Raw genomic sequence first — 24574 nt, 5'->3', positions numbered from 1 at the left:
CAAAGCACTCCGGCTGAAGCATCAATTTTAAAATGCGTTTCTCTCTCTTTTTCTACAAGTCATGCTTTTGATTTCTCCTTGAAGGCACTCCTGACCCAGCTATTCTGCAACAGGGGCTAGGGTGGTACAAGGCACAGGTTGGCCTAGCCTCTCCTCAGCAACTTGACTATAACTGAGAGCTTCCAGAGAAATAACACGTGTGCTTCAGTTGTACAGGACACTGGTGAGATCACATCTGGATTGTGTGCAGTATTGGTTTCTTATTTAAGGAAGGATGTAAATGCATTAGACGCAGTTCAGAGAAGGTTTACTAGACTAATACTAGGAATGGGTGGGTTGTCTTATGCGGAAAGATTGGACAGGTTAGGCTTGTATCCGCTGGAGTTTAGAGGGGTAAGAGGCGACTTGATTGAAACATATAATATCCTGAGGGGTCTTGACAGGGTGGATGTGGAGAGGATGTTTCCTCTTGTGGGAGAATGTAGAACTAGGGGTTACTGTTTAAAAATAAGGGGTCGCATATTTAAGACGGAGATGAGAATAATTTTTTTCTCTCAGAGGGTAGCAAGTCTTTGGGACTCTCTTGCTCAAGAGGCAGTGGAAGCAGAGTCTAGGCAGAGCTAGATAGACTCTTAATAAGCAACGGGGTGAAAGGTTACCGGGGGTAGGTAGGAGGTTACAGTCAGATCAGCCATGATCTTATTGAATGGCGGAGCAGGCTCGAAGGGCCGAGTGGCCTACTCCTGCTCCTAGTTCGTACGTTCGTAAGTTTAATTCAGTTGAAAAATCAGTTTGTCACACAGAAGAGGTTAACAGGGGACAGGGCAGTAGGTTATCGAAGTGTGGTCCGTGAACCACTGGTAATCTGCAAGGGTCCTCCAGGTGGTCCGCAGATTGGTCCAAAATGCATCAATGACACTTAATGTCACAGCCAAGGCCACACGAGAGAACAGGCCAGAACCCTCAGCCCATCAGTCCTGTGACCTCACACAAGCAGACCAACTCCAGCAAGTCTTCAAAAGCGTAAGAAACAACAATGTAGTTTTATAAGCAAGATTTATGTCCCTGTTGATTTTGTTTGATTAATAGAGATGCAAGGTGAGTATTAGTTTCTCAGGAAGAGATTATTGTGGTGATTTTATAGGATATATTAGAATGTTTCAAATAAACGTGTTCTATTGTAGCACTAATGTTTATCATATGAAAATGTCTATACTTTTGTTTCTGGTATGAACTAATAATTTACTAATGGTATGTTATGAAGTGGTCCACGGACGTAAATGTTTGAGAACCACTGTGATCAGAGGCTGTGAAAAAAGCTTTGCGAGTGGAAATCACTAAGAAGGAGGTAGAAACTCAGTACTGTCATTAGGTGAATGAAAGGGGACGTTCCAGGAATTTTAGAACACAAAATAGCTATCGAGGGAGGGGCAATGACAAATCTTCAAAACGGAACGTGAATAGAGTGAGGATAGGGCGGGGAATAGGATTAGATAGCTCTGGTAAAGGAATTAACATCAAGACTGGCAGGATGGACCAAATCGTCTGGCTGTGTTGCAAATTCTATGGTTCTCTGCACAGAAAAAATACCATAATGTAAAATCTTCCACCCTTTACTTAATCCAGGAGGATTAAATATTGCAAAAAAATTACTGCTTTGAATATTCTCATCTCGACTGACCTGTTATTAAGTAAAACTGCAGCCTGAAAAGTTACCTACAGTGAAATGTCTTTGTTTTTCCAACAAGTCAGGTTCGCTCTGCACTGCATATTGTGTTTGGATTTTCTTGAGAAGTGAAGTGGTAATAAAGAAACCACTAATGACCAGCTATCATGTTAACCATTTTAAATCCACTTAATGGTGGCCCACATGAAAGCACATCATGTGCGATGGTACATTCCTCACGGGCATCGTTGGAGGGAATTAACTCAGGAAATAAATATTTTGCTTCTTCAGTTAAGAAAGGATCCATTTGGAAGTGAATGCTGCTGTGTGAGAGTTTTGCTGATGCGATTGTAAGGGGGATAAAAGCTGAGAATCTCCTGTTATGGCAAATAGAGAAACCACAAGAATTTTTTTCATGTGAAAAAGACCTTGGGTCGCACAGTTCCTGTTTATCGGGCACCACTCAGACAACTAACGCCCCAATATGGCAGAGAAGAAGGGTGTGCATGTATAAAAATGGAAGAGCACCATCAGCCATATTGGGCAAGGACAGGCATCTTTTACCCAATGCCCAATAGTTGTAAGAGTCTCAAGCCTCACTATTCCAGCTCAGAGGGGTGCAAAAATGTTCCCCGCCCAATTTCTAAGTCAATGTTCTGTGCATAAAGCCCACCTCAATTGTTTATTGTGTTCTACATTCAACTAAGACGCAGTCAACGGCAGCAAGCTCTACCTATTACTCAAATGGAGATCCAGTCTAAATACGACCTTAAGGTCGTGCTGACTAATCCCTTGAACTAGAACACCTCTTTTACACCCCAAAAAACATCAAGCCCAACGTTCACGAAAGTAGCACAACAACCATAACTGAAAATAACACAACGATTACATAGAAATACAAAGGCTCTTTAAACTGAATTAAAATCATAAACCAGGGCATTGAAACTGGAACTAATGACAGTCCAACAAAACAGTACTGGAGAGCAACAGGTCTGTTACCCTGGGATGACCATCACAATGGACATCATCATCAGTGTGGATGCCTGCAGCATAATGGAACAGGTTAAATGACAGTGACTTTGCTTGTCCTTTGATATATTTTACTGCACGAACACAGGATTCAATACAAGAATCAATCCTTTCAACTGGTCATGACAATGCCCTCAATGAACACAGTGTTTGCTTAATGAAAGCAATATTGAAGTGAACAGCCCCTCAGTCTATGGTTGACTTTTTAACATGAAACATAAACAAGCAAAGCTTACACAGCTATGATGGACAGAATTTGATCACCCGACAGCCGACTAAGGGATTCCGTGCTATTATACCTCCGCTCCAATTTAGTGGTTGACCTTATGTTAAATGCAGGAAGCAATCAATCCCTGCAGTTGTGTAAAATATTAGACAATTAAGAGGAGGAAATTGAAGACATACTTTCCCTGAAAAATACCCTTTGCCCATCAAAGTAATTCCCTGTTGAACTCTGATATTTGATGAGCTGTATAGAGGTTTTATGCTGTGGCTCGATTGCCAAAATGAAACACGTCAACCAAAAGAGTGCAAGCTCATCAGTACAGTGCCTTGGATAGGTTCCCCTGGTAAAGAGAAGACAATGGGCTGCATTTTACCTGTCCCTGCCGGGCATGTTTTCAGCAAGGGGGCATGTAAAATAGGGTGGGTGCCAACCCCACCACATTCCCGCCCACCCCCACCAAAAATCAGCAGCCCGCTCACCAAATTTAAATAATGAATCAGTGGTGGTGGTGGGGGAGGGGTGTGAGACGTCTGCCCCCCAATTTGCTGCCCAATATTATGGAAGCTTTTTTAAATCTAATGATATCTGCTGATGTATCTCATGTGCGTTTAGTATGATGAAGTATGTAGTCTGGATTGAATGGGAGTCAGACCCATTCAGCTGAAGAAATCATAGAAAGCGTTATTAATATTAAAACAAGCACACACTATAAATACCCTAATTGGTGTGACTGACTCTCTCCCCAGTACAGCTCAGCATCATCTTATCTCGCTTCTGCCAAAGTTACAGTGCGAGGCAGGGGAAAAAAAAACACACAAGCAATTCCCCAGCAAGAATCTCTGCAGACTCCATCCTCCTAACCACCGGCAGAATTATTCCGTCGGCAAGCAGGAGGGGGTGGGTCCCACTCGCCGATGTGTAAAATGACGCGGGATGACATCGGGCGGAACTCCCGACCTCACCCCGCATCATTTCCATTTTCAGGTCGGCGGCCGAGACAGCTGTGTGCCCGCCCACCTGTCAACCAATTCAGCTGATTAAAGGACCCGCCCGTCCTACCTTAAGGTTGGCGGGCAGGCCGGGAGCCCTGGCGGGCTTCAGAAAAAATATGAAACCTCATCCACTGGCGGGATGAGGCTTCATAAAGGTTTTAAAATTTTAATGAAAGGTTGCAATAAAAGTCATGGACATGTCCCAACTCATGTGAGGGTGTCACATGAGGGGACATGAAAGGGAAAATTTTTAACCTCCTTTATTAAAAGTTTCTAAACGGAGCCGATCTCCCTGAGGCAGCACTTAGTCCCCAGGGAGATCTGTGCGCTCTTTTGTGCGCATGTGCAAAGCAGCGCACTCCCGGCTGAGGGAATCCCTAACCCCCGAGGGAATCCCTCCCCCCGCTCCCTCACAGCGCTTCCGAGCGGACTTCACGCTGGCCCGCCCACGTAAAATAGCGGCGCACCCCCAATCTGGGGCGCCGATCGGGAGCCCGCCCGCTCGCACCCGCTCCTGCTCTTCCCCCTCCCCCACCCCACCACCCCCCACCCCCAACAGGGGGGAAAGTTTGTCCCCAGCTTTCACAGCCTGACAAAATAGAGATTAAATGAGCAAGTGCTGCAAATACTCAGCAGGTCTGGCAGCACCTTTAGAGAGAGAAACAGCGTTAATGGGCAGGATGTTGCCGGTGTGATGCAGGTCCCAACATCGGGGCCAATTGCTGATACCGAGGCCCCGCAGGCGGACGGCAGGACTACAGCGGCAATTTTATCAACGATGGCCAATTAAGAGGTCAATGCCAGGACCACCATCAGGAGCTGCCGGCCCAGGGGGGAACGAGAAGGCCATGTTATAACACACCCCACGCCCAACCTACCCAACCCCCACTTCCTTCAAGAAGTGCTGGGAAGAAATCTGTCGATGTGTCAGGGACAGGGAGACAGGCCCCAGAAATTGGGTATGTGGGGGTCTGAGCCCTCCAGGAATGATGTTGGAGCCAAAGGGGGAAGCCATTGCCATTGTGGGGGGGGGGGGAACCCTCCTCGGGGCATGGAGCCTCAGGGAGGGAAGGCTCTGCGCCCCACCGCCGCCACCATGCCAGGAGGTCATTGGGAGGCCAAGGTAGTTGGCACTCTCCCCACAAGGTGGGGGGCCATTCCAACACTGGTAAAATTCTGGCAATCTGGTAAAATAGCCGTCAATTGGCACCCACCTCTGGTTGGCAGGCAGGCAAGCTACCACCATTCCTGCCTTTCATAATATCGTGTGGTGCTGGGAAGACACTGGGCTTTCTTCCCAACATCTTTCACCGCCATTTTACCAGCCCTCCCGCCTCCCGGCACATCTCCAAAAGCCCAATAAAACTTCAACCTTTCAGGTCAATGACCTTTCATCAGACCACTCTGATAAAGTGTCACCGATTTTAAATGTTAACATTGACTCTGTTTCTCTCTCCACAGGTCTGCTGAGTATTTCCAACGTTTTATTTCCGATTTCCAGCATCCGCAGTATTTTGCTCAGGAATTAAATGAACTTTGAGTGAATCCTTAACGCTGATCACCAACCCACTGAACCGGTGTGGTTCCCCATCTGCACACTTCCCCACAACCAACATCTGCATTCTCTAGCCTTACCACTGTTCACACCTGTTCCCTTTCTGCCCATACCACTGGCTCATTCTTCCCTCCCCTCCTTTATCAGATTCCCTGATCCAACCCCACGGGCACTATCCTGGGTCCATGTACTCCTTCTGGAAAGATTTTTAAACCATTTTTAAGAAATGACTACACTAGCTAACGGGCCAGAGAGCAAATATTTTGGAGAGTGGGATGATGCATGGCATGAATCACTTACAAAGTAAAATGGTGCCAATTTGATGTGAATCAAAGTGATGCACTCATTTGCATTCTGGCCAAGTGCTGAACCACATTTTGAGGCATCAATGACGGGCACATCGAATAATTTCTTCTTGAAGCAATTAAAGCTGTTCAAAATCGACAGGAGTGACCCCGGCTGAGAAAGGAGAATGAAAGAAAAATGGCCACTTGCAGCCCGCGATTTTGGGTCCATCAAGTGCCACTTAACTGTACCTATAGTTGAGTTTTCGATGCTCTCTCAGAGGACGCGAGAAAACTCGCCATGAGATTTTTTGTCCCCTCTTGAAGGGTTAATGTGAAGTCCACAGAATCACACAGTGTAGAAGGGGCCCTTCGGCCCATCGGGTCTGCACCGACACATGAGAAACACCTGACCTACCTACCTAATGCCATTTACCAACACTTGGCCCATAGCCTTGAATGTTATGACGCGCCAAGTGCCAAGTTGTTGACTTGATCCTTGCGATGGGCCTTAGAATACATCAATCACCTTTTACATCTCCCTGACTCAAAGATACATGAAAACCTTCCACTATGACAGGACTTTGCACTGTAGACTAGACATGTGTATTTGGTTTTTTTCTGCTGTGTTTATATTACGCCATGCAGATCTACTCTGAATTAGAACAATGGCTGAATTTGTACATCTCGTGTTTCCCCGAGACAGTTGTCAGTGCAAGGGACAGGATCAGGGTTGGCGGTATGCCTCCTGTAGTAGAATTGCTAGTTAATGCACACAGTGTCTAAGTTCACGCTTGAAGAATGACTGAGTGGTGAGATGGGGGTGGCCAGAGGGTGGCCTGTGAAAACCTACCTCAGAAAGGGAGGAACTGAAGGGGATGAAAGAAAATATTTCTGATTAGTCTTCCAAATCCCTGGTTTGACAGAGTTAAAGAAAGGGTTTCTTTAGCTGGGAGTTCCTGACCCCAACAATCTCTCCCCTGAAAATCAGTAATAACTCATGGAGAAGATATGTGGAGGTTATTGAGTGGGCCGGTACAAATGAGACACTATTCGAAAGCTGCTGCCACTCTTCAGCTGGATGTCCAAGATGCTCAGCTATCTGGGTTTCATTAACACACCAGGGCTGGAGCTGAAGGGCCCAGCGGAGATTGTATTCTTTTCACTCTCTCCTGTTTCCTGAATCTCAAAAGCTGCCGTAGGCACCAAAATAAAATGCAGAACCAAAACACAAAAGGCCTGTGTCTTCAGGTTTTTTGTTGCGTATTTCCTATCAGGCACTGGCCCTGGCTTCCAATATTTGATCAAAGTGCAATGCCGCAACTGAGTAGACAGAGCAGCTGCACAGGGATTAAAAACTGTCCACCCCATTTAACTGTCAACCAAGTTCCTCAACAGTACCATGCAGAGAACAGGCCCGAGGCGAAGGGTTAGTGAGCTGGGATTGAGTGAGAGAAGAAAGAGGGCCATCCGTGGTAGTAACGTGATCAGCCTGTGCCCCTTTCCAATCCCTACATTGTAAAGGAACATAACCAAAAAATGATTGTGCTGCTGTAGATTTACATCTTACATGTCACCTTGGGAGCACACTGTGTCAGCCATGACTCAATGGTAGTCCTCTTGTCTAAATCAGAAGGCTGTGAGTTCAGGCACCACTCCACAGGACTGTGTATGGAATCCTGGCTGACTCTTCACGGAGATACTGAGGAAGGGTTGGCCTCTCAAGTGTTGGTACCTTTTGGATGGGGGCTGTCTGCCATTTCTTGTTCATGACAATGATCCCATGGCGCTCCCTCTCTCGCTCTCTCTCTCTCTCTCTCTCTCTCTCTCTATCTAGATGAGTTCTGGCCAATCTTTATCCCTCAATCAACATCACCAAAACAAAAAAAAAAACAACATACAGATTATCTGTTCTTTATCACATCGCTGTTTGTGGGATCTTGCTGCACCCTGTTACAACAATGACTAACCTTCAAAAAGAATGTCAGTGGCTGTAAAGCACTCTGGGACACCCTGAGCTTGTGAAAGAGGTCACATAAATGCAAGCGTTTCTCTTTTTCACTTTTTTCCCCTGGTGTCCTGGTCAGCATTGATTCATCACTAAAAACAGATTATCTGTTCATTCATCGTTGCCGTGTGCACGTATAGGATCTCACTGTGTGGAAATGGGTTATGCGTTTCCCTACCTTCCCCACTGTAACCATGACTACACTCCCGAGGAGCGCTGCATCGGCCGTGAAATCTTCTGGGACATTGTGAAAGGCACCGGACAAGTGCAAGGTCTTCCTGACGTGTTAACAGCCAGCCAATCAGGGGCAGCGCACCCACGATCTATCAGCGATATATTCCCAGCTGATGGGGCTCGGGGGGTGCCAGGAGCGAAAAAGTGGAAAATTTTACTCTGAGAGGTTACCCGCCAGCGTCAGGCTGGGAGGCAGATATTGCACCTGACTGCTCAATATTCCCCTGTCTGGAGGGAAACCAGGTGAGGAGGTTCAATTGCCTCGCCTGATTTTTTGGCCCATTCATTTAAAATGGCCAGAAGACCAAAGCCAAAATGGCAATAAATTCACTCATGGCCATTGTTAAAAGAATCCAGAAATGGAACACATTTTTAAAATTATTGTACCCAAAGTGCTGCCTGTGATAGTGGTGTCGTGGTAGTGTCACTAAAGTGGTAATCCAGAGGCCTAGGCTAATGCTCTGGGGACATGGGTTCAAATCCCACCATAGCAGCTGGTAGAATTTAAATTCAATTAATAAATTTGGAATATAAGGTTAGTAATGGTAACCATAACAACTACCATCAATTGTTAAAAACCCATCTTGTTCACTAACGCCCCTTTATGGAAGGAAATCTACCATCATTGCCTACACGTGACTCCAGAGTCTGAAATGGCCTAGCAAGCTATTCAGTTCAGGGACAATAAGGGATGTGCAACAAATGCTAGCTGGAAAGAATTTGAAAAAGGTTCCTGCAGGCAGTCCTTGTGGAGAAAGTCAATCAACAGTCATGAATCAGAGAAGCATGACCACCAAAAATACCTCTCCTCGTCAAATGCCCCCCTGACTGAGTTTGCCAACGTAAATAAAAGTCTGAGTTACAGTCGAGTCATCGCGTGTCATGCCAAGTTTGCTTTTGCTTTTCAGCAATTGTCTGGTCAGATTTCACGGCCTTTGCATAATTCCAAGAGAAACAATATCACATTTATACATTAAAATAAATTTACTGAATAATATCTCTGCTTAACAAGCACAGTATCGTTTTCAAAACTGAGGTCGGCGCAAACCTTTTTTTCCAGGCCAGTCTTGACAGCAAGGTCTAGTTCCATACTATTAATTTGTTAACATTTCATTAATGGATATGGTTCTAAGTGCACATTGAAAAATTCCCTCAATTTAGCAAAAAAAAGGCTTGCATTTATATAGTGCCTATCACGACCAATGGACTCAAAACACTTTGCAGCCAAATTACTTTTGAAGTGTTGTCGCTGTTGTAATGTCGGAAACGTGGCAACTAATTTACGCACAACAAGCTCCCACAAACAGCAATATGAAAATGACCCAATATTAGCAATATTGATTGAGGGGTAAATATTGGCCGGGACACCAGGGATAACTCCCCTGCTCTTCTTCAAGAGAGTGCCATGGGACCTTTAATATCCATCAGGGCAGGTAGGTAGGGCCTCGGTTTAGCATCTCGTCCCACAGTGCAATGCTCCCTCAGTACTGCACTGGAGTGTCAGTCTTAATTCTTGTGCACAATTGAGGTGAGAGTGACTGTCCTTGACATCAAGACTGCATTTGACCGAGTGTGGCATCAAGGAGCCCTAGCAAAACTGGAGTCAAGGGGAATCAGGGGAAAACTCTCTGCTGGCTGGTGTCATGCCTAGCATGAAGGAAGATGGGTTGTTGTTGTTGGAAGCCAATCATCTCAGTTCCAGGGCATCACTGCAGGAGCTCCTCAGGATAGTGTCCTCAGCCCAACCATCTTCAGCTACATCGTCAATGACATTCCTTCCATCATAAGGTCAGAAATGGGGATGTTCGCTGATGATTGCACAATGTTCTGCACCACTTGCGACTCCTAGATACTGAAGTAGTCCATGTCCAAATGCAGCAAGACCTGGACAATATCCAGGCTTGGGCTGATAAGTGGCAAGTAATATTCACGTCACACAAGTGCCAGGCAATGACCATCTTCAACAAGAGAGAATCTAACCATCGCCTCTTGACATTCAATGGCATTATTATTGCTGAATCTCCCACTATCAACATCCTGGAGGGTACCATTGACCAGAAACTGAACTGGACTAGACATATAAATACCGTGGCTACAAGAGGAGGTCAGAGGCTAGGAATCTTGCGGTGAGTAACTCACCTCCTGACTCCTCAAAGCCTGTCCACCATCTACAAGGCACAAGTCAGAAGTGTGATGGAATACTCCCCACTTGCCTGGATCAGTGCAGCTCCCACAACACTCAAGAAGCTTAACATCATCCAGGACATAGTAGCCCGCTTGATTGGCACCCCATCCACAAACATTCACTCCCTCCACCACCGATGCAGCAGTGTGTACCATCTACAACGTGCACTGCAACAACTCACCAAGGTTCCTTAGACAGGACTTTCCAAACCCACAACCGCTAACATCTAGAAATACGAGGACAGCAGACATGGGAACACCACCACCTGCAGGTCTCCCTCCAACACCATCCTGACTTGGAAATATATCACCGTTCCTTCACTGTCGCTGGATCAAAATCCTGGAACTCTCTTCCTCACAGCACTGTGGGCGTACCTACACCACATGGACTACAGCGGTTCAAGAAGATCAGATTTCACAGCCTTTGCATGCTTACAAGAAAAACAATATCACATTTATACATGGGATAGCAGCTCATCACCACCTTCTCAAGGGCAGTTAGGAATGGGCAATAAATGCTGGCCTAGCCAGCGACGCCCACATCTCATGAATGAATTTTTAAAAAAGTCCTGGAGTGGGTCTTGAACCCAAATCTTGTGATTCAGAGGAGAGGGTTCCACCAACTGAACCACTGCTGACAATCAGCCTAATTCATACCAATTAAGAGTTTAAGATGCACCTCATAAGCCAATCCCCATAAATAAATTAAAGTGTGCTCGTACAGCTTGCTGAAGTAAATTGAGTTGGAATCTTAAACTATTCGCACTGTCTTGTAATCCCCACAAAGTCCTGTGGAGCACCATGGGAAATTGATTATCTTGTCAAAGAAATAATGACAAAAGTTATATAGATATGTGTTCGTACACTCATGATAATACCAGCGTTAGGGCACAGTTGGCAATAATGATTGTATTAACTTTGTCCAACCACTATAATTGATTTTCCATAGTATTCCGCATGATAAAGTGGAGAATGTAACCTCTCTTATTACTTCCCTGATGCCTTGCATTGTTCATTCTCTGTCCTCTCACTGCTTTGCTGCTTCCCTTTAACCCTTCCAGTTATTTCTTTCTCTGTTATATTCTGTGTATATCTCTGGCTTTTCTCTCTTTATGGTGGGAGGAAATGGGCAACATTGTACAGCACAGTGGGGGAAAGAGCTGTCAGTTGTTCTGATGTATTTTACAGGGAAAAAAATCTGTCGAATTCTCGGTGGACTTATTATTTCTGAATTCAGTGCAGGCATCTCATAATAAATACAAATTTCAAAACCGTTGTGATACCGCGACCAAGTTTCCCTTGTGGAAATGTAACAGTCAGTATCTCCTTTCCCATCCTTTCCTCCAATCACACTTTCTCCCCCATTCCCCTGGTTCCAGTGTATCTTCTCCACCTTTGCCTTCCCACCAATCTTTTCCTTGCCCCCGACCCCTTCAATGTGATTACTAACCCTCCTTCTTCATCTCAAGCTATCAGCTTAACCCCTACGTCATCCTCTGCCTCTTAATCCATTACTATTCACCTCGTTTTTAACCCTCCATCCACTCTCGGTCTTGCCCAATCTCTCTGCCCCACTCAGGGGTGGGTGGGGAATGGGCTTTTTGCTCATCCTCCGCTAGTTCCACTTGTCTGCTCCCCCTCCTCTCCTTCCTTTTCTGTATTTGCTTTCAAAGTTCAACTTTTCTTCAGAAGTCAAACTGGAATGAGAGAACACACCAGCCTACGTTTCCATCTGTCCCTCTCACTCGCTCTCACTCTGTCACGTAAGTACTAGAAATGAGCATTTCTGTCCCACAGATGTAAAGTATTAGCATTGACCTTCTGTGTCACTAAAGCACAGATGGCAGAAGATGTCTCTCTCTCTCTCTATCTGGCTTGTGTCTCTGTCTCACCTTTCTCCGCTTGACTCTAATATCTCTGGACTGAACTTTAGTACATGAAAACAGGTGGGTTGGGGTCAAGTCAGATGTTGAAATTATAAAAACCTGAAACCCAAACTGTCTGCTTCCACTTCTAATGGAGGTGGACATGGAGGGGGCGCTGAGCTGCGCACAGGAGATAGGCTAGCAATTTAAATGTTCTTTGTGAGGCCGGCAGCCACCGATTTAATCTGCTTTCAAGTGAGCAGCTGGGTTTCCCAGACTTCAGGAAACCTGGCAAATGGAGGGAGGCGGAGACAGCTTCAAGGAAAAGGGAAGTGTCTTTTTAGCACTGCTTATGGGTCAAGCGGAGCAAGAATGCTTCTCTCAGCCCACCAGGCTCTTCCAACCCACCTGACCCCTGTTCCCCTATTTATAGACACCCTGGATTGTGGATCGGAGTCTACAAAGTCAGAGATATGAGCTGCGCCTTCCGGGATCAGATCACCCTCCCCTGATCCCAGATCTAGGGATCCTGGATTTCCAGGTTTCTTGTTTGAAATATTGTACACACCATCTACAAAACCAGTTAATATCCAGACCTATCTCTCTCTCTCTCTCTCTCTCTCTCTTCCACAGTTTAATACATCTTTTACATTTTATAGAAAACAAAATAAAAGTTACAACAGGTGTGCAGCCAGATCATGGTCATATTTGTCTCCCACACATACATCCTCCCTTGTTCTAATGTTATAATTTTCCACAGTAGAAAATTTGAAAATGAAATTTGGCCTCTTGGTTTTCAAAGTTATTTTGAAGAATGTCTAACGGGCAGAATGTGCGAGGTAGTAAATAAAAACACCCCATCATTACAGCAGATTGAACAATGGCACTTGTGGAAATTAGGTACAATGCAGCTGCACAGGCTGCACAATGCAAATTCAACACAGAGTTACCACTCTGAGCAAAAGCACCAACTCAGAGCCCAGACTTCTGGGAAAAGCTTGGGACCTCCCCAATAAAAACTTTAAATAAAGACACCCTGTTGTGAAGTACGTATTTTTTTTTTAACGAAAAGTAATTTAAATTATATTTAAATTTTAGACCTTAGAAATTTCAGTTACTGTGGAAAAAAAATTTATGAAAAATAATTCAGAAAACATTTTGAGCAATGTTTGTGAGTCTGAACAATTGAATATATTGAGTAATTATAGGGCGATGCACTCTCACTATAAGACAACGGCTGACACGTGTCACACAGTACCACCAAAAATACCTATCACAGAAACAGAGTAGTAAGAGAGATCAACAAGAGATTTTCATTGTATTAAGTGCCACAGACATTGAATTTAGTATATAACAGATTGATATGTAAAATCTTAGCCACACTTACAAGCAAAGACACTGCATAAAAAAATGACTCTGCTCTTAAAACAAATAAATGCACTTACACGGCTTTTTAGGACATTTATGGCATTTGTGGAAACCCCAGGAAGTACCCACAGTTCCACAGCAATCTTCTTGCTTTGAAAGGCCAGGAAGAGGTTTCCCACACTGCAAATAGTCAAGAACACTGAAGTTAGTTCTAGTTCTCCATCGGCACCAAAGGCAAACAACCCCTTAGGATCATCTATCCCACTTTCAGTACTATCCTTCCAACCTACCCATCCAAGAATGCCCTGAACCACTGCCCGCCCTGCCGATCCTCACACGCTGGAGTGCCTTGGGAAAGTTTTCTACATTAAAGGCTTATAGATAAACATGAATTGTTGTGGGAGCAGCTGAAAGTGTTGCAAGTCTATTTTCTGTATGAGTGATTTAAGAATCTGTCAATTTACTTAATAAAGCTATATGGGTCAGAAGTCAGTCAGTCAGTTTTCTTCTTTCAATATCTTTTAACTTTCCTCTGCTTGGACAAGCCTGTTGCCTATTTTCTAATGGGTTATTTTCTACATTTGTTATCTCACCAATTGTACACAAAATCAAACATAATGCAGCAAGGAGGATTTCTCCAAGAAACAGTTACCATGACAATTTTTCATCTACTCGACTGCATGTGTTAAAATAAATTGAACTGATTGCATAACAAACATGATAATTCAGGGAAAAGGGTAACAAATCTGAATAGAAACTGAACCATCCCATCTTTCAACTGCCCCTCATGCATCTCACCTAGGTTCATGAACATTGTTCATCTCATGTCTATCCTGCCCAGTACTTCTAGCCCTGTCTTGAGAAGCTTGTGCAAGAAAGTGTATCCAAACACTGGCCTCGCTGGTCCCTCCCTCGCACGACTTCATTCTGCATGAACACATGTAAATAATCTTTTTCACAGACCCTGTGCTCTCTGTTTCTAGCTCCACTTGTGCTGTCTACTTGCTCCCTGGGAGGTCACCCCTTAGCCATGAATGCCCACAAAGACTTCCGTCCCCTCCGAGTCCATTGGCATCCCAAATACCATGCTTGTGCTCCCTGCTCTTTGAGACTCCCTCATTCCCGGGATGTTGTCCTGAAACACCTAGCAAGCAACCTCAGTGCTAAACTGGCACTGAACCAAGAAGAAGGAGCATTTCTGCAGCACTTTTGACACCTTCAGGATGGCTCAAAGCACGCTACAGTCAACTGATTACTTTTGAAGTGGGCCTTAGTTTCAATGTCAGCCACAAGAGAAATTGGCCTGAATTTTCCAGTTGTTGGGCTAGCGCGATGGGCAGGACTGGAAGCGGATGTGAAATCTGTTCCCGTCTGCGATTGGCTTCCAACAGTGACTGAGTGCTGGCTGGCCAATTAACTACCGGCCAGCATGAAACACACACACACACACACACAGACACACACACACACACACACAGACACACACACACATACACACACACACAGACACACACACACAGACACACACACACACACACACACACAGACACACACAGACACACACACAGACACACACACACACACAGACAGACACACATACACACACACACAGACACACACACACACACACACACAGACACACACACACACACAGACACACACACACACAGACACACACACACAGACACACACACACAGACACACACACACACAGACACACACACACAGACACACACACACAGACACACACACACACAGACACACACACACACACACACACACACACACACACACACACACACACACATGCGCTCAGTGCTGCCGGGGGCAGTGGGGGGGAAGAGGGCAGACACTGGAATGAATGGAGCTGTAGGCCGGGGTTTAAAAGGAGCTCCCTGATGCCTGGTGTGTGTTGAGGTTCTGCTTCAGAGAGGTGCTGTAATTTTTAAAGGGGCAGACACCTGTATTGATAGACTGCGCAGGAGAGTGTGGCTAGAACACTAGCAATGTCTTCTGGACCCGGAACAGGCGAGTTGGACGTGGCCGGAGCCAATCGACCCCCTGCTTTTGGGATGGCTGCTTGCGGGTTCGACTGGAGGCTGAGTGCACATTGGGAGATACTGCTGCCGCGAGATGAGGAGCCCTCCCCATGTGTAATTAAAGAGGCATGGATGGAGATGGCATCTCTGGTCAGCTGCCATGATGTAGTCAAAAGGACCTGGAAGCAAGAAGCAGTTCAATGACTGTGCTCTGCCAGGGTGAGCTCGGAGTCAGCGGGTAACTGTGGAGAGATGTCTTTGTGTACGCCAGCACTTGTTGGGGCTCCCAGGTGTGAAGCCCCGGGCTTAATTTGGCACATCTTCCTATGCCCTTAAAGGCTGCTTGTGAGCAGACAGGATGGCTGGCATGTATCGAAAGGCAAAGTGCCACAATGTGATGGGCACCTAATCCTGCGACTATGAGGGGGGAGCATGGAATGTTCCGGCATGTGGAAGGGGGAACTAATGAAAGCACTATTGTCCCTACAGGGAAAAAGGAGCCACGATGTACAGGAATGAGGACAAACAGGCAGTGGTGTCGCCTAATCTGTTGTTGCTAAGTCAGGCGGAGGAGCAGTTCCTGGAGATGGTCTGTGAGCGTGGAGCCAGGCCCACTGGTCACAGAGGGACAGGAGTTTCAGAGGAGGGTACGAGTCCAGTGGACAAGGAAGAGGTTGGGGGAGGGGGGCGAGAGATGTCGGGCAGTGGTTGTAAGTCTGACAGGCGAAATCCACGAATCCCCTAGTCTCGTCCGTTCAGAAGTCTTTGCTCAGCCAGATGTCCATTCTGAGATGCTACCAGACTGCATGTACTCTAAGTGGTTAATGCAGCTCAAGACTTACATATGTTCTCCCTCCCTCAGATAGAACATCCTCCATACCACAGAAGGACCCAGAGGACCTTCCCTTGACATCAGAGGATGATCTGCAGCCAAATATACCCGTATCACATCCTCCCTCTGCACTATTCACCAGTGCAGATACAGGCACATCGGTGGGCATGAGCATTCTGGATCAGATGGTACAGCTAGGGAAGGCACATCATACTCATTTGAGGAGCGGGCAGAGGCAGAGAGTGCCCAGGGCGCCGACAGTTGGAGGGTTGCTGGAGACCAGCACGATGCTGAGCCTGAGGCAGATGATGAGCCTCTGGAGTCGTCTATTAGGTGGCAAATGCTGGATGTCCAATGGCATGCACATGAAGATCAGGCAGAGATCCGTGAGGGTCCGCATGCCATGGTCTCTATATTGGAGGAGTCCATGCTGAGTGTGAGCACCAGAGCTCAGAGCGCACAGCATCCTCCATAGAGAGGCCGGCACTCTCATGGAGAGGCAGCTCCAGGAACTCACTCAGGGGTTTCTGGGGTTGCATTCAGACCTGCCAGCCCACACAATGGCAATGACCTCAGCAGGTCACTGCCAATGGGAGAAATGGATGAGGCACCCAGTGGCTCTGCTGGTGTTCCATCCATCTCTGGTGAGCAGGGAGGTTCAAACAAACCTCATGTTGGCGGACGACCTGCGGCCCCATGCATCTGGGGGCTTCTGTCAGGGCGCTCCAGATGATGGCAGCAGCTCCTTCACCCCTCTGCCAGTGACCGTCACATCTTAGACCGGGACCACTGAGGAGTGTCCAGCCATGGCACTGAGCTCTCCCTTCCAGTCGGGGCCCACGCAAGCCACGGGAAAGCTGACTTTAGCAATCACTTAAACAAGCATGAGGATCCCGCCATACTAGTTTGTGAAACCAATTTAGCTTGCGATGAAGAGAACCTACGTGTAAACGTCATTAAGACTTGTTGTTGTTGTAACACCCTGTGCCTTAATAGTCAATCATTCTCCATGGAGTACCTTCCTGTTTTCATCCACACACTCCCCATGCGTAACTGCAAACACATGAGACCCTGCCCCATGGGAAGGAAAATGGAAAATCAGGAAGGGTTTTATTTTTTATATGTTTCCCTGTGATTGGTAATCCGTACATTATACACTCATGATGACCTAATAGCAGATTCCTTCTCAGCCTGCAGAAGTGGAAGGCACAAGACACACCCAAGGAGAACATGAAGAAATATCACATAACTAAAATATGGCGATGAGGGAAAGCTCCACATTGAGTTTAGGAAAAGGTAGATTTAGGAGGCGGGGCTAAATTTGACACTTAGCAAAAATGTGGTTGTAAATACAAAGCAGCAGTCAACCACTGTACACTGATGTCATTGAACTTATTTAAGAAGTTAGCACAGGATGGAATTTTACCTTTAAGATCCTACTGCGGTGAAAAGCTTAGTGTCGATCATTTACAGAGAAATGATCCGAGGCACTGTTTACTTAACAAGGCTTAAGACTCAAAAGAAAGCCAAGGGACAAAAAGAGATATCCTCTGTTCTGATGGAAGGTCACAGACCTGAAACGTTAACTCTATTTCTCTCTCCAACACAGATGGTGCCTGGCCTGCTGAGTATCTCAGGCATTTTCTGTTCACATTTCAGATTTCCCTCATCCACAGTACATCACTCTTAGAAGAGGAATCATCTCCCGATTTTGGGGAGAATTAAGAAATGATCAAATTAACACACCGTTGATGACTGCGTGCATTCTAATTCACTTTCATAAGGAACCCAGTCTATGATAAGAGGACTTACATATAGTTACAACCTGGAGAACGGTTCCAAGGTTGTAAAGGTACCGCTGACAGCACATAGCAACGCGGAACATAAATTCACACCCTCTCTTTCTCGCCTCCTCTAGCAGAGCAGAGGGAAAGTAAAAGCAAAAGATAATTTCACCACATATTAACTGTTCACACTGAGGCTGAAAATAAGCAACAATAATTTTCATTTATGTCGCACTTTCCCTTGGCGCTTCATAAACAAGTGTAAGGAAAACAAACAATGAGCCAGGAAGAGAGAGATTAGGGGCAGCTGAAAGCCTAGTTGATGAGATGGGTTTTGAGAACATTTTTAAAAGACAGGTGAGAGGTGGATTAGTGGGGAGGATTGGAGACTGAATTCCAATGAACACGAATCAAAGCCATCTGCATTTACACAAGAAAATAATTGGAGCGAAGATATTTTTTGGCGAAAAAGTCACACAAAAAATCAGTTCTCAATCCCAACATAAAACAAAGGAATATATTTACATATATTGAAGAATGGAGGGCCTGGCCTGCCAGCTGGAGAGAGAGACCCACGCTGTCTCTTTTCGGGAAGGCCCACTGAGCCACAAGTCAATCAGGCAGTGGCGAGGCCAGCACCAGGAAGCCTGGAATCAAGACCCCGGGGGCAGAAGTCTTGCCCGCCGAGAGCAGCTGGCCAATCAGAGGCCCACAGCTCTTGTGCTTGGCAGTGCCGCTGGGGAGGCTGCGGTGGTTGCCAGAACGACAGGCGCTGGAGTCCCAGGATCGCAGGCCCAGGCCACAGGGAAGTAGTGTGACGGTTTGGGGGGGGAGGGGGAGGGGCGTGCGGGATGGTCTTGCGGGGAATGGAGGCTGGCAGGGAGAGGGGTGCAGGGGGATAGGTAGCAAGGGCAGGGGTGTGGCTCTCAGCGGGCCTTCCTTCCATACGTCCAGTTCCACAATCAGGCCTTTGATCAGGGGACACACCCCCGCCCCTGGAGGTGACAAGCTGGCCGCACAGTTTTACCAGTCGTGCACAGCGCAGGCAGACAGGCTCGCCTGCAGCTGGGTTCATACCAGCAGTGGTGGGTTGAGGCCCTGAAGTGGGCATTAATAGGCTTAATTGGTGGCAGGGCAGGAAAGTCGACCATGGGCCTTCTCACCCAGAACTTAATTCTGGTAGAGGTGAGAAGGTGGCGGAGTTCCAGAATGCACCATCCCGCCTAAGGAAATGCCCTTTCCGCCTCCAAGCTCACCACCAGCGAGACAACAAGATTCCAGCCAAAGTTTTAGTATTAAATATCTTCTTGCTCCTATCCATTTGAATACTCGTGTCAACTGGATAATCTGGCTAAAGATTAAGTGCATCAATTTAACAGAAATCATTAATGGTCGACAACAGCAGATGGAACGTCTGTCATACAATTTAACAGGAATTCACCGTGTATAGTAAACGTGCTTGAAATACCTTTGAATTTAACCTAATAACAGAAGGATCTGTGGTATAAATAGATTGAAAGGATGAGAGGTGATGCATTACATAAAGATGGCTCTTGTGAAGTAAATGTATCAGCTGCTTTTAATAGCAGCATCTAATGGAGACCATTGCCTCTACAGAAACTTTTGTTTATGTTATGTTGTTTAGCGATCCAGTGAAGAGCCTAAGGGACCATTTTTGTGGCGTCTATCCTGGAAGTTTACCATCAAGTACTTAAATCCAACGACGGAACATTTGCTGAAGAGCTAACAAAGAATCAAGCCATAAGCCCATAGTTTCTCACCTGTGTACCTGCAGTTTCCTGGAAGCAACGTCCTAACTTTGTTTGTGTTCTGGGATAGTGATGAGTGCGAACTTGCTGGTGGTGAGTGTAGACAGAATTTGGTACGTGAGGTACTGAAGGACTCGGAGCATGGTAAGTGATCTGCTGTTGACTTGGCTTGACACCATTCACCTTCTGTCCCAAGGAAGAACTGTCCACTCTGGAAACCTGGTGGATCTGTACATTTGCCTCAGGTGGGTGTTTAACATGGATATTCACTAAGTTAGGAGGGAACTTCACTATATTGTCATGAAAGGAAAAACAAAACATAAGGCTGGTGAGTAAGCATTGTGGGAAACATTTTTCCATATAGATTGCTACCGGTATAAAAGCTACTTTCAAGGTAAATATATATACAGTGCACATATACATACATATATATAGTATATATATATTGTACCACACCTCTGTAAAACAGCATTTTGCATAACAATACACACAAGAGGATGATGCCTCTATATAAACAGTGTGTTATATAACATCCACATGAGTGTTACATTACTGACATTAGCAAATGCAGCTCAGACCAGGAATCAGATCTGCAACCTTCTGGGAATCTATATAACTTAATACCTCCCTGCCCCACCCCATTATACACTACGTTATCAGAAGAGCAAGACATTATTGTTGATTTGTATTGTCAGGAGCCACAGCTGTTTAGCTTTCACCTACAGGAAAATGGTGAACTGCGAAAATAGGTGTGATTGACAACATGATGATACCAGTGGAGAAATTTCAAATGCAAAAACGGTGACAAAAACTCCAAAGATCAAAATATTATAACAAGAAACAAAACACAACAGCAATAAAAATTTGCAACAGGTTTATTCCACTGACTTTTTTCTCATGGTTTTTATTTCCTGTGCTGCTTGGCATAGGTTTCCTTAATTAATTATAATTTGCTGACAAGTTCATGCATTAAGTATTGTTATTATTCAAACTGTTGGAAAATCTCATAAAGTGTGTCACAATACTGTGCAATATCTGGATTTGGTCTGATTATACTGCTTTCTAGAATCATTAATTGGCAACCGCAGAGCTCAACAAAGAAAGATTTGTAACGCTGAAACAGGAACAGAAAATGCTGGAAACACGCCGCAGATCTTTCAGCCTCTTAAAAGAAGGCTCGGTTGTCAGGCAGAAGCTCAATAGAACTGCATCAAATTTACCCCACAGAAACAGGTCATTTGTCCCAGTTGGTTTGTGCTGGTGTTAATGCTCCACACGAGACTCATTTCACATCTAATCCCGTCATTATATCCATCTATTCCTTCCTCTCTTCTGTGTTTACCGAGCTGCCATTTAAATGCATCTATGCTATTCGCCTCAATTAATCGTGTGGTGGCAAGTTCCACATCCTAACCGCTCTCTGGTGAAAGAACTTTCTCCTGAATTCCTCATCTCTGGACGCCCTGCACCTGCGCACACCTCGGTGGACTGTTGACTGCTCTGCTCCTACCTACAGCAGCAGCCCAATCAACCTCCACCTACCCTGAGCTGAACTTATCCTGGCACTTGCTTGGTTCTTTGTCAAGGTTTGTTGAAAACATGGTTGAACTTATCTTTGGAAAATTCTGTTAAGAAGCGCTTATGAAAATGCAAAGAAGAGCTGAAGGTTCAGAAATCACTCAGAAAAGAACGTCCAAGGGAAAGAACATAAGAAATAGGAGCAGGAGTAGGCCATTCAGCCCCCTCAAGCCTGCCCCACCATTCAGTAAGATCATGGCTGATTTGCCCCAGACCTCAACTCCTCTTTCGTGCCAGCTTCTCATGGCCCTCAACTCCCCGATATTTCAAAAATCTATCCACCTCCTCTTTAAATACTTTCAGTGATCTAGCCTCCACAACTTTCTGGGGTAGAAAATTCCAGACATTCACTACCCTTTGAGAGAAGAAATTCCTTCGCATCTCATTTTTAAATGGGTGTCCCCTTATTCTGTAACTATGTCCCCTGGATCGAGATTCCCCCACTAATGGAAACATCTTCTCAACATCTACCCTGTCAAAACCCCTCAGGATCTTGTACGTTTCAATAAAATCATCCCTCATTCTTCTAAACTCTAATGAATAAAGGCCTAACCTCTTTAGCCGCTCTTGATAAGTCAACCCCTTCATCCCAGGAATCGACCTAGCGAATCTCTTTTGAACTGCCTCCAATGCCAGTATATTCTTCCTTAAATACGGGGACCAAAACTGTACACAGTACTCCAGGTGCGGCCTCACCCACACCCTGTACGTTTATAACAAGACTTCCCTATTTTTAAACTCCAACCCCCTCACAGTAAAGTGTTCACTATTTAAGAGAAAGAAAAACAGAAAATGGTGGAAAAATTTATACTATTTTATATTCCTTATGAATTGTAACTTGGAATATAAAACCCCTTCTTAGAGTTACATAGAATGTACAGAACAGAAACAGGCCATTTGGCCCAACTGATTCATGCCATTGTCTATTATCTATTCATGTTAGATTTGTTTTTCTCCTTGGCGTGAAGACAGTGGATTTCTTTTGCTTTCATATTTTCTGACTCAATTGTTAGCATTATTATTAAGCCTGAAAGGATTGTACAACTTCACTAAAATAAACTGTTCAAAAGTTCCCTGCTCTTGTCGTAACGTTGCTAAGCTACCTGCAGACAGTAGAAAAGGAAACACACATAAAACTCCCGAGAGGTTAAAGGAAAATTGAACTTACTTTGTAGGCCAGGCTTTCCACCGACTGACAGAGGCAATGTGTGTGTAGAATGAACTACCGGAGAGCTCGGGGCTTTGCCAGGTTGCTGATACTGCTGCCGTTGGCCATTGGAAGGCTGCACTGGGATGTGGCAGAGCTTGCCGGTAAAACTAGGAGAGCACTGGCATTTGTTCCTGGAAGTGCACTGTCCTCCATTCATGCAAGGCAAGTGGCAGACCACTGAAAAGATAAACCTGACAGTAAGTGGAAATGCAGCAATTCATCACCGCACAACAATGTTTTCAGCCCAGCCTTTTCTCAGTCATACGATCTTCAGCACCGTAGATTCTTGCGGACAGTTATGGGTCATGATGATTTTATGACAACAAGTTGCATTTATATAGCGCCCTATAACGTGGTTAAAATGCAAAGTGCTCCACAGGAGCGAAATCAGATTTAAAAAAACTGACACAGAGCCAAATAAGGAGATATTAAGACAGGTGGCCAAAAGCATGGTCAAAGTAGTAGGTTTTGAGGAGCGTCTTAAAGGGGAGCGAGAGGTAGAGAAGGGGAATGGTTTAAGGAAGGAATTTCAGAGCTTAGCTCCTAGACTAAAGGCATAGCCGTCAATGGAGGAGTGGGGAAAATCAAGGATGTGCAAGAGGCCAGAATTACTACACGTATATCTGAAGATGCAGAGTAACTAATGAAGCAATCGCACTGCCGACAGATCAGATCCAAGCTCTGCAGTCCTACCACATCCAGTCATGAATGGTAGACAACAATTAAACAACTCATTGGTGGAGGAGTCTCCACAAATAATATCCCCATCCTCAACAATGGGGGTACCCAGCATATCAGAGCAAAAGATAAGGCTGAAGCATTTGCTACAATCTTCAGCTAGAAGTGCCAAGTGGATGGTCCAACTCGGCCTCCTCCAGAGGTCCCCAGCATCACAGATGCCAGTCTTCAGCCAATTCAATTCACTCCACCTGAGATCAAGAAACAGCTGAAGGCACTGGATACTGCAAAGGCTATGGGGCCTGACAATATTCTGGCAATAGTACTGAAGACTTGTGCTCCAGAACTTGCCGCGCCCCTTGCCAAGCTGTTCCAGTACAGCTATAACTGGCATCTACCCAGCTACATGGAAAATTGCCCAGGTATGTCTTGTACACAAAAAGCAGGACAAATACAACCCAGCCAATTGCTGCCCCATCAGTCAACTCTCGATCATCAGTAAAGTAATGGAAGGGATCATCAACAGTGCTATCAAGCGGCACTTGCAATAGCCTGTCACTGACACTCAGTTTGGGCTTCACCAGGGCCACTCGGCTCCTGATCTCATTACAGCCTTGGTTCAAACATGAACAAAAGAACTGAACTCCCAAGGTGAGGTGAGAGTGACTGCCCTTGACATCAAGGCCACATTTGACCGAGTGTGGCACCAAGGAGCCCTAGCAAAACTAGAGTCAATGGGGATCAGGGGGAAAACTCTCCCCTGGTTGGAGTCATACCTAGCACAAAGGAAGATGGTTGTGATTGTTGGAGGTCAGTCTTCTCAGCTCCAAGACATCACTGCAGGAGTTCCTCAGGGTAGTGTCCTCAGCCCAACCATCTTTAGTTGCTACATCAATGACTTTCCTTCCAACATAAGGTCAGAAGTGGGGATGTTCGCTGATGATTGTACAATGTTCAGCACCATTCTCGACTCCTCAGACACTGAAGCAGTCCATGTCCAAATTCAGCAAGACCTGGACAATATCCAGGCTTGGGCTGACAAGTGGCAAGTAACATTTGCACCACGAAAGTACCAGGCAATGACCATCTCCAGCAAGAGGGAATCTAACCATCGCCCCTTGACATTCAATAGCATTACCATCACTGAATCTCTCTGTATCAACATCCTGGGGATTACCATTGACCAGAAACTGAACTGGACTAGCCATATAAATACTGTGGCTACAAGAGCAGGTCAGGGGCTAGGAATTCTGCGCTGTGTAACTCACCTCCT

The 24574-nt window shown here is 45.6% G+C and overlaps 1 protein-coding gene across 5 annotated transcripts in view; it reads right to left on the bottom strand.

The window, feature by feature from the left end:
* The window catches only part of ltbp1 (latent transforming growth factor beta binding protein 1), a 383951-nt gene that overhangs the window by 220920 nt on the left and 138457 nt on the right, over positions 1 to 24574 (bottom strand). For all 5 annotated transcript variants that reach the window (XM_078557330.1, XM_078557333.1, XM_078557331.1 and 2 more), the window contains 3 exons: positions 22582 to 22800; positions 19848 to 20125; positions 13489 to 13591 (listed from right to left, as the gene is read on the bottom strand). In XM_078557330.1, the coding sequence (XP_078413456.1) occupies positions 13489 to 13591; positions 19848 to 20125; positions 22582 to 22800 (600 nt within the window). The remainder of the gene's footprint in view (positions 1 to 13488; positions 13592 to 19847; positions 20126 to 22581; positions 22801 to 24574) is intronic.

This window comes from Cetorhinus maximus, chromosome 14, assembly GCF_964194155.1.
Source record: "Cetorhinus maximus chromosome 14, sCetMax3.hap1.1, whole genome shotgun sequence".
NCBI lineage: Eukaryota > Metazoa > Chordata > Chondrichthyes > Lamniformes > Cetorhinidae > Cetorhinus > Cetorhinus maximus.
This window is presented reverse-complemented; position numbering and strand designations above follow the sequence as displayed.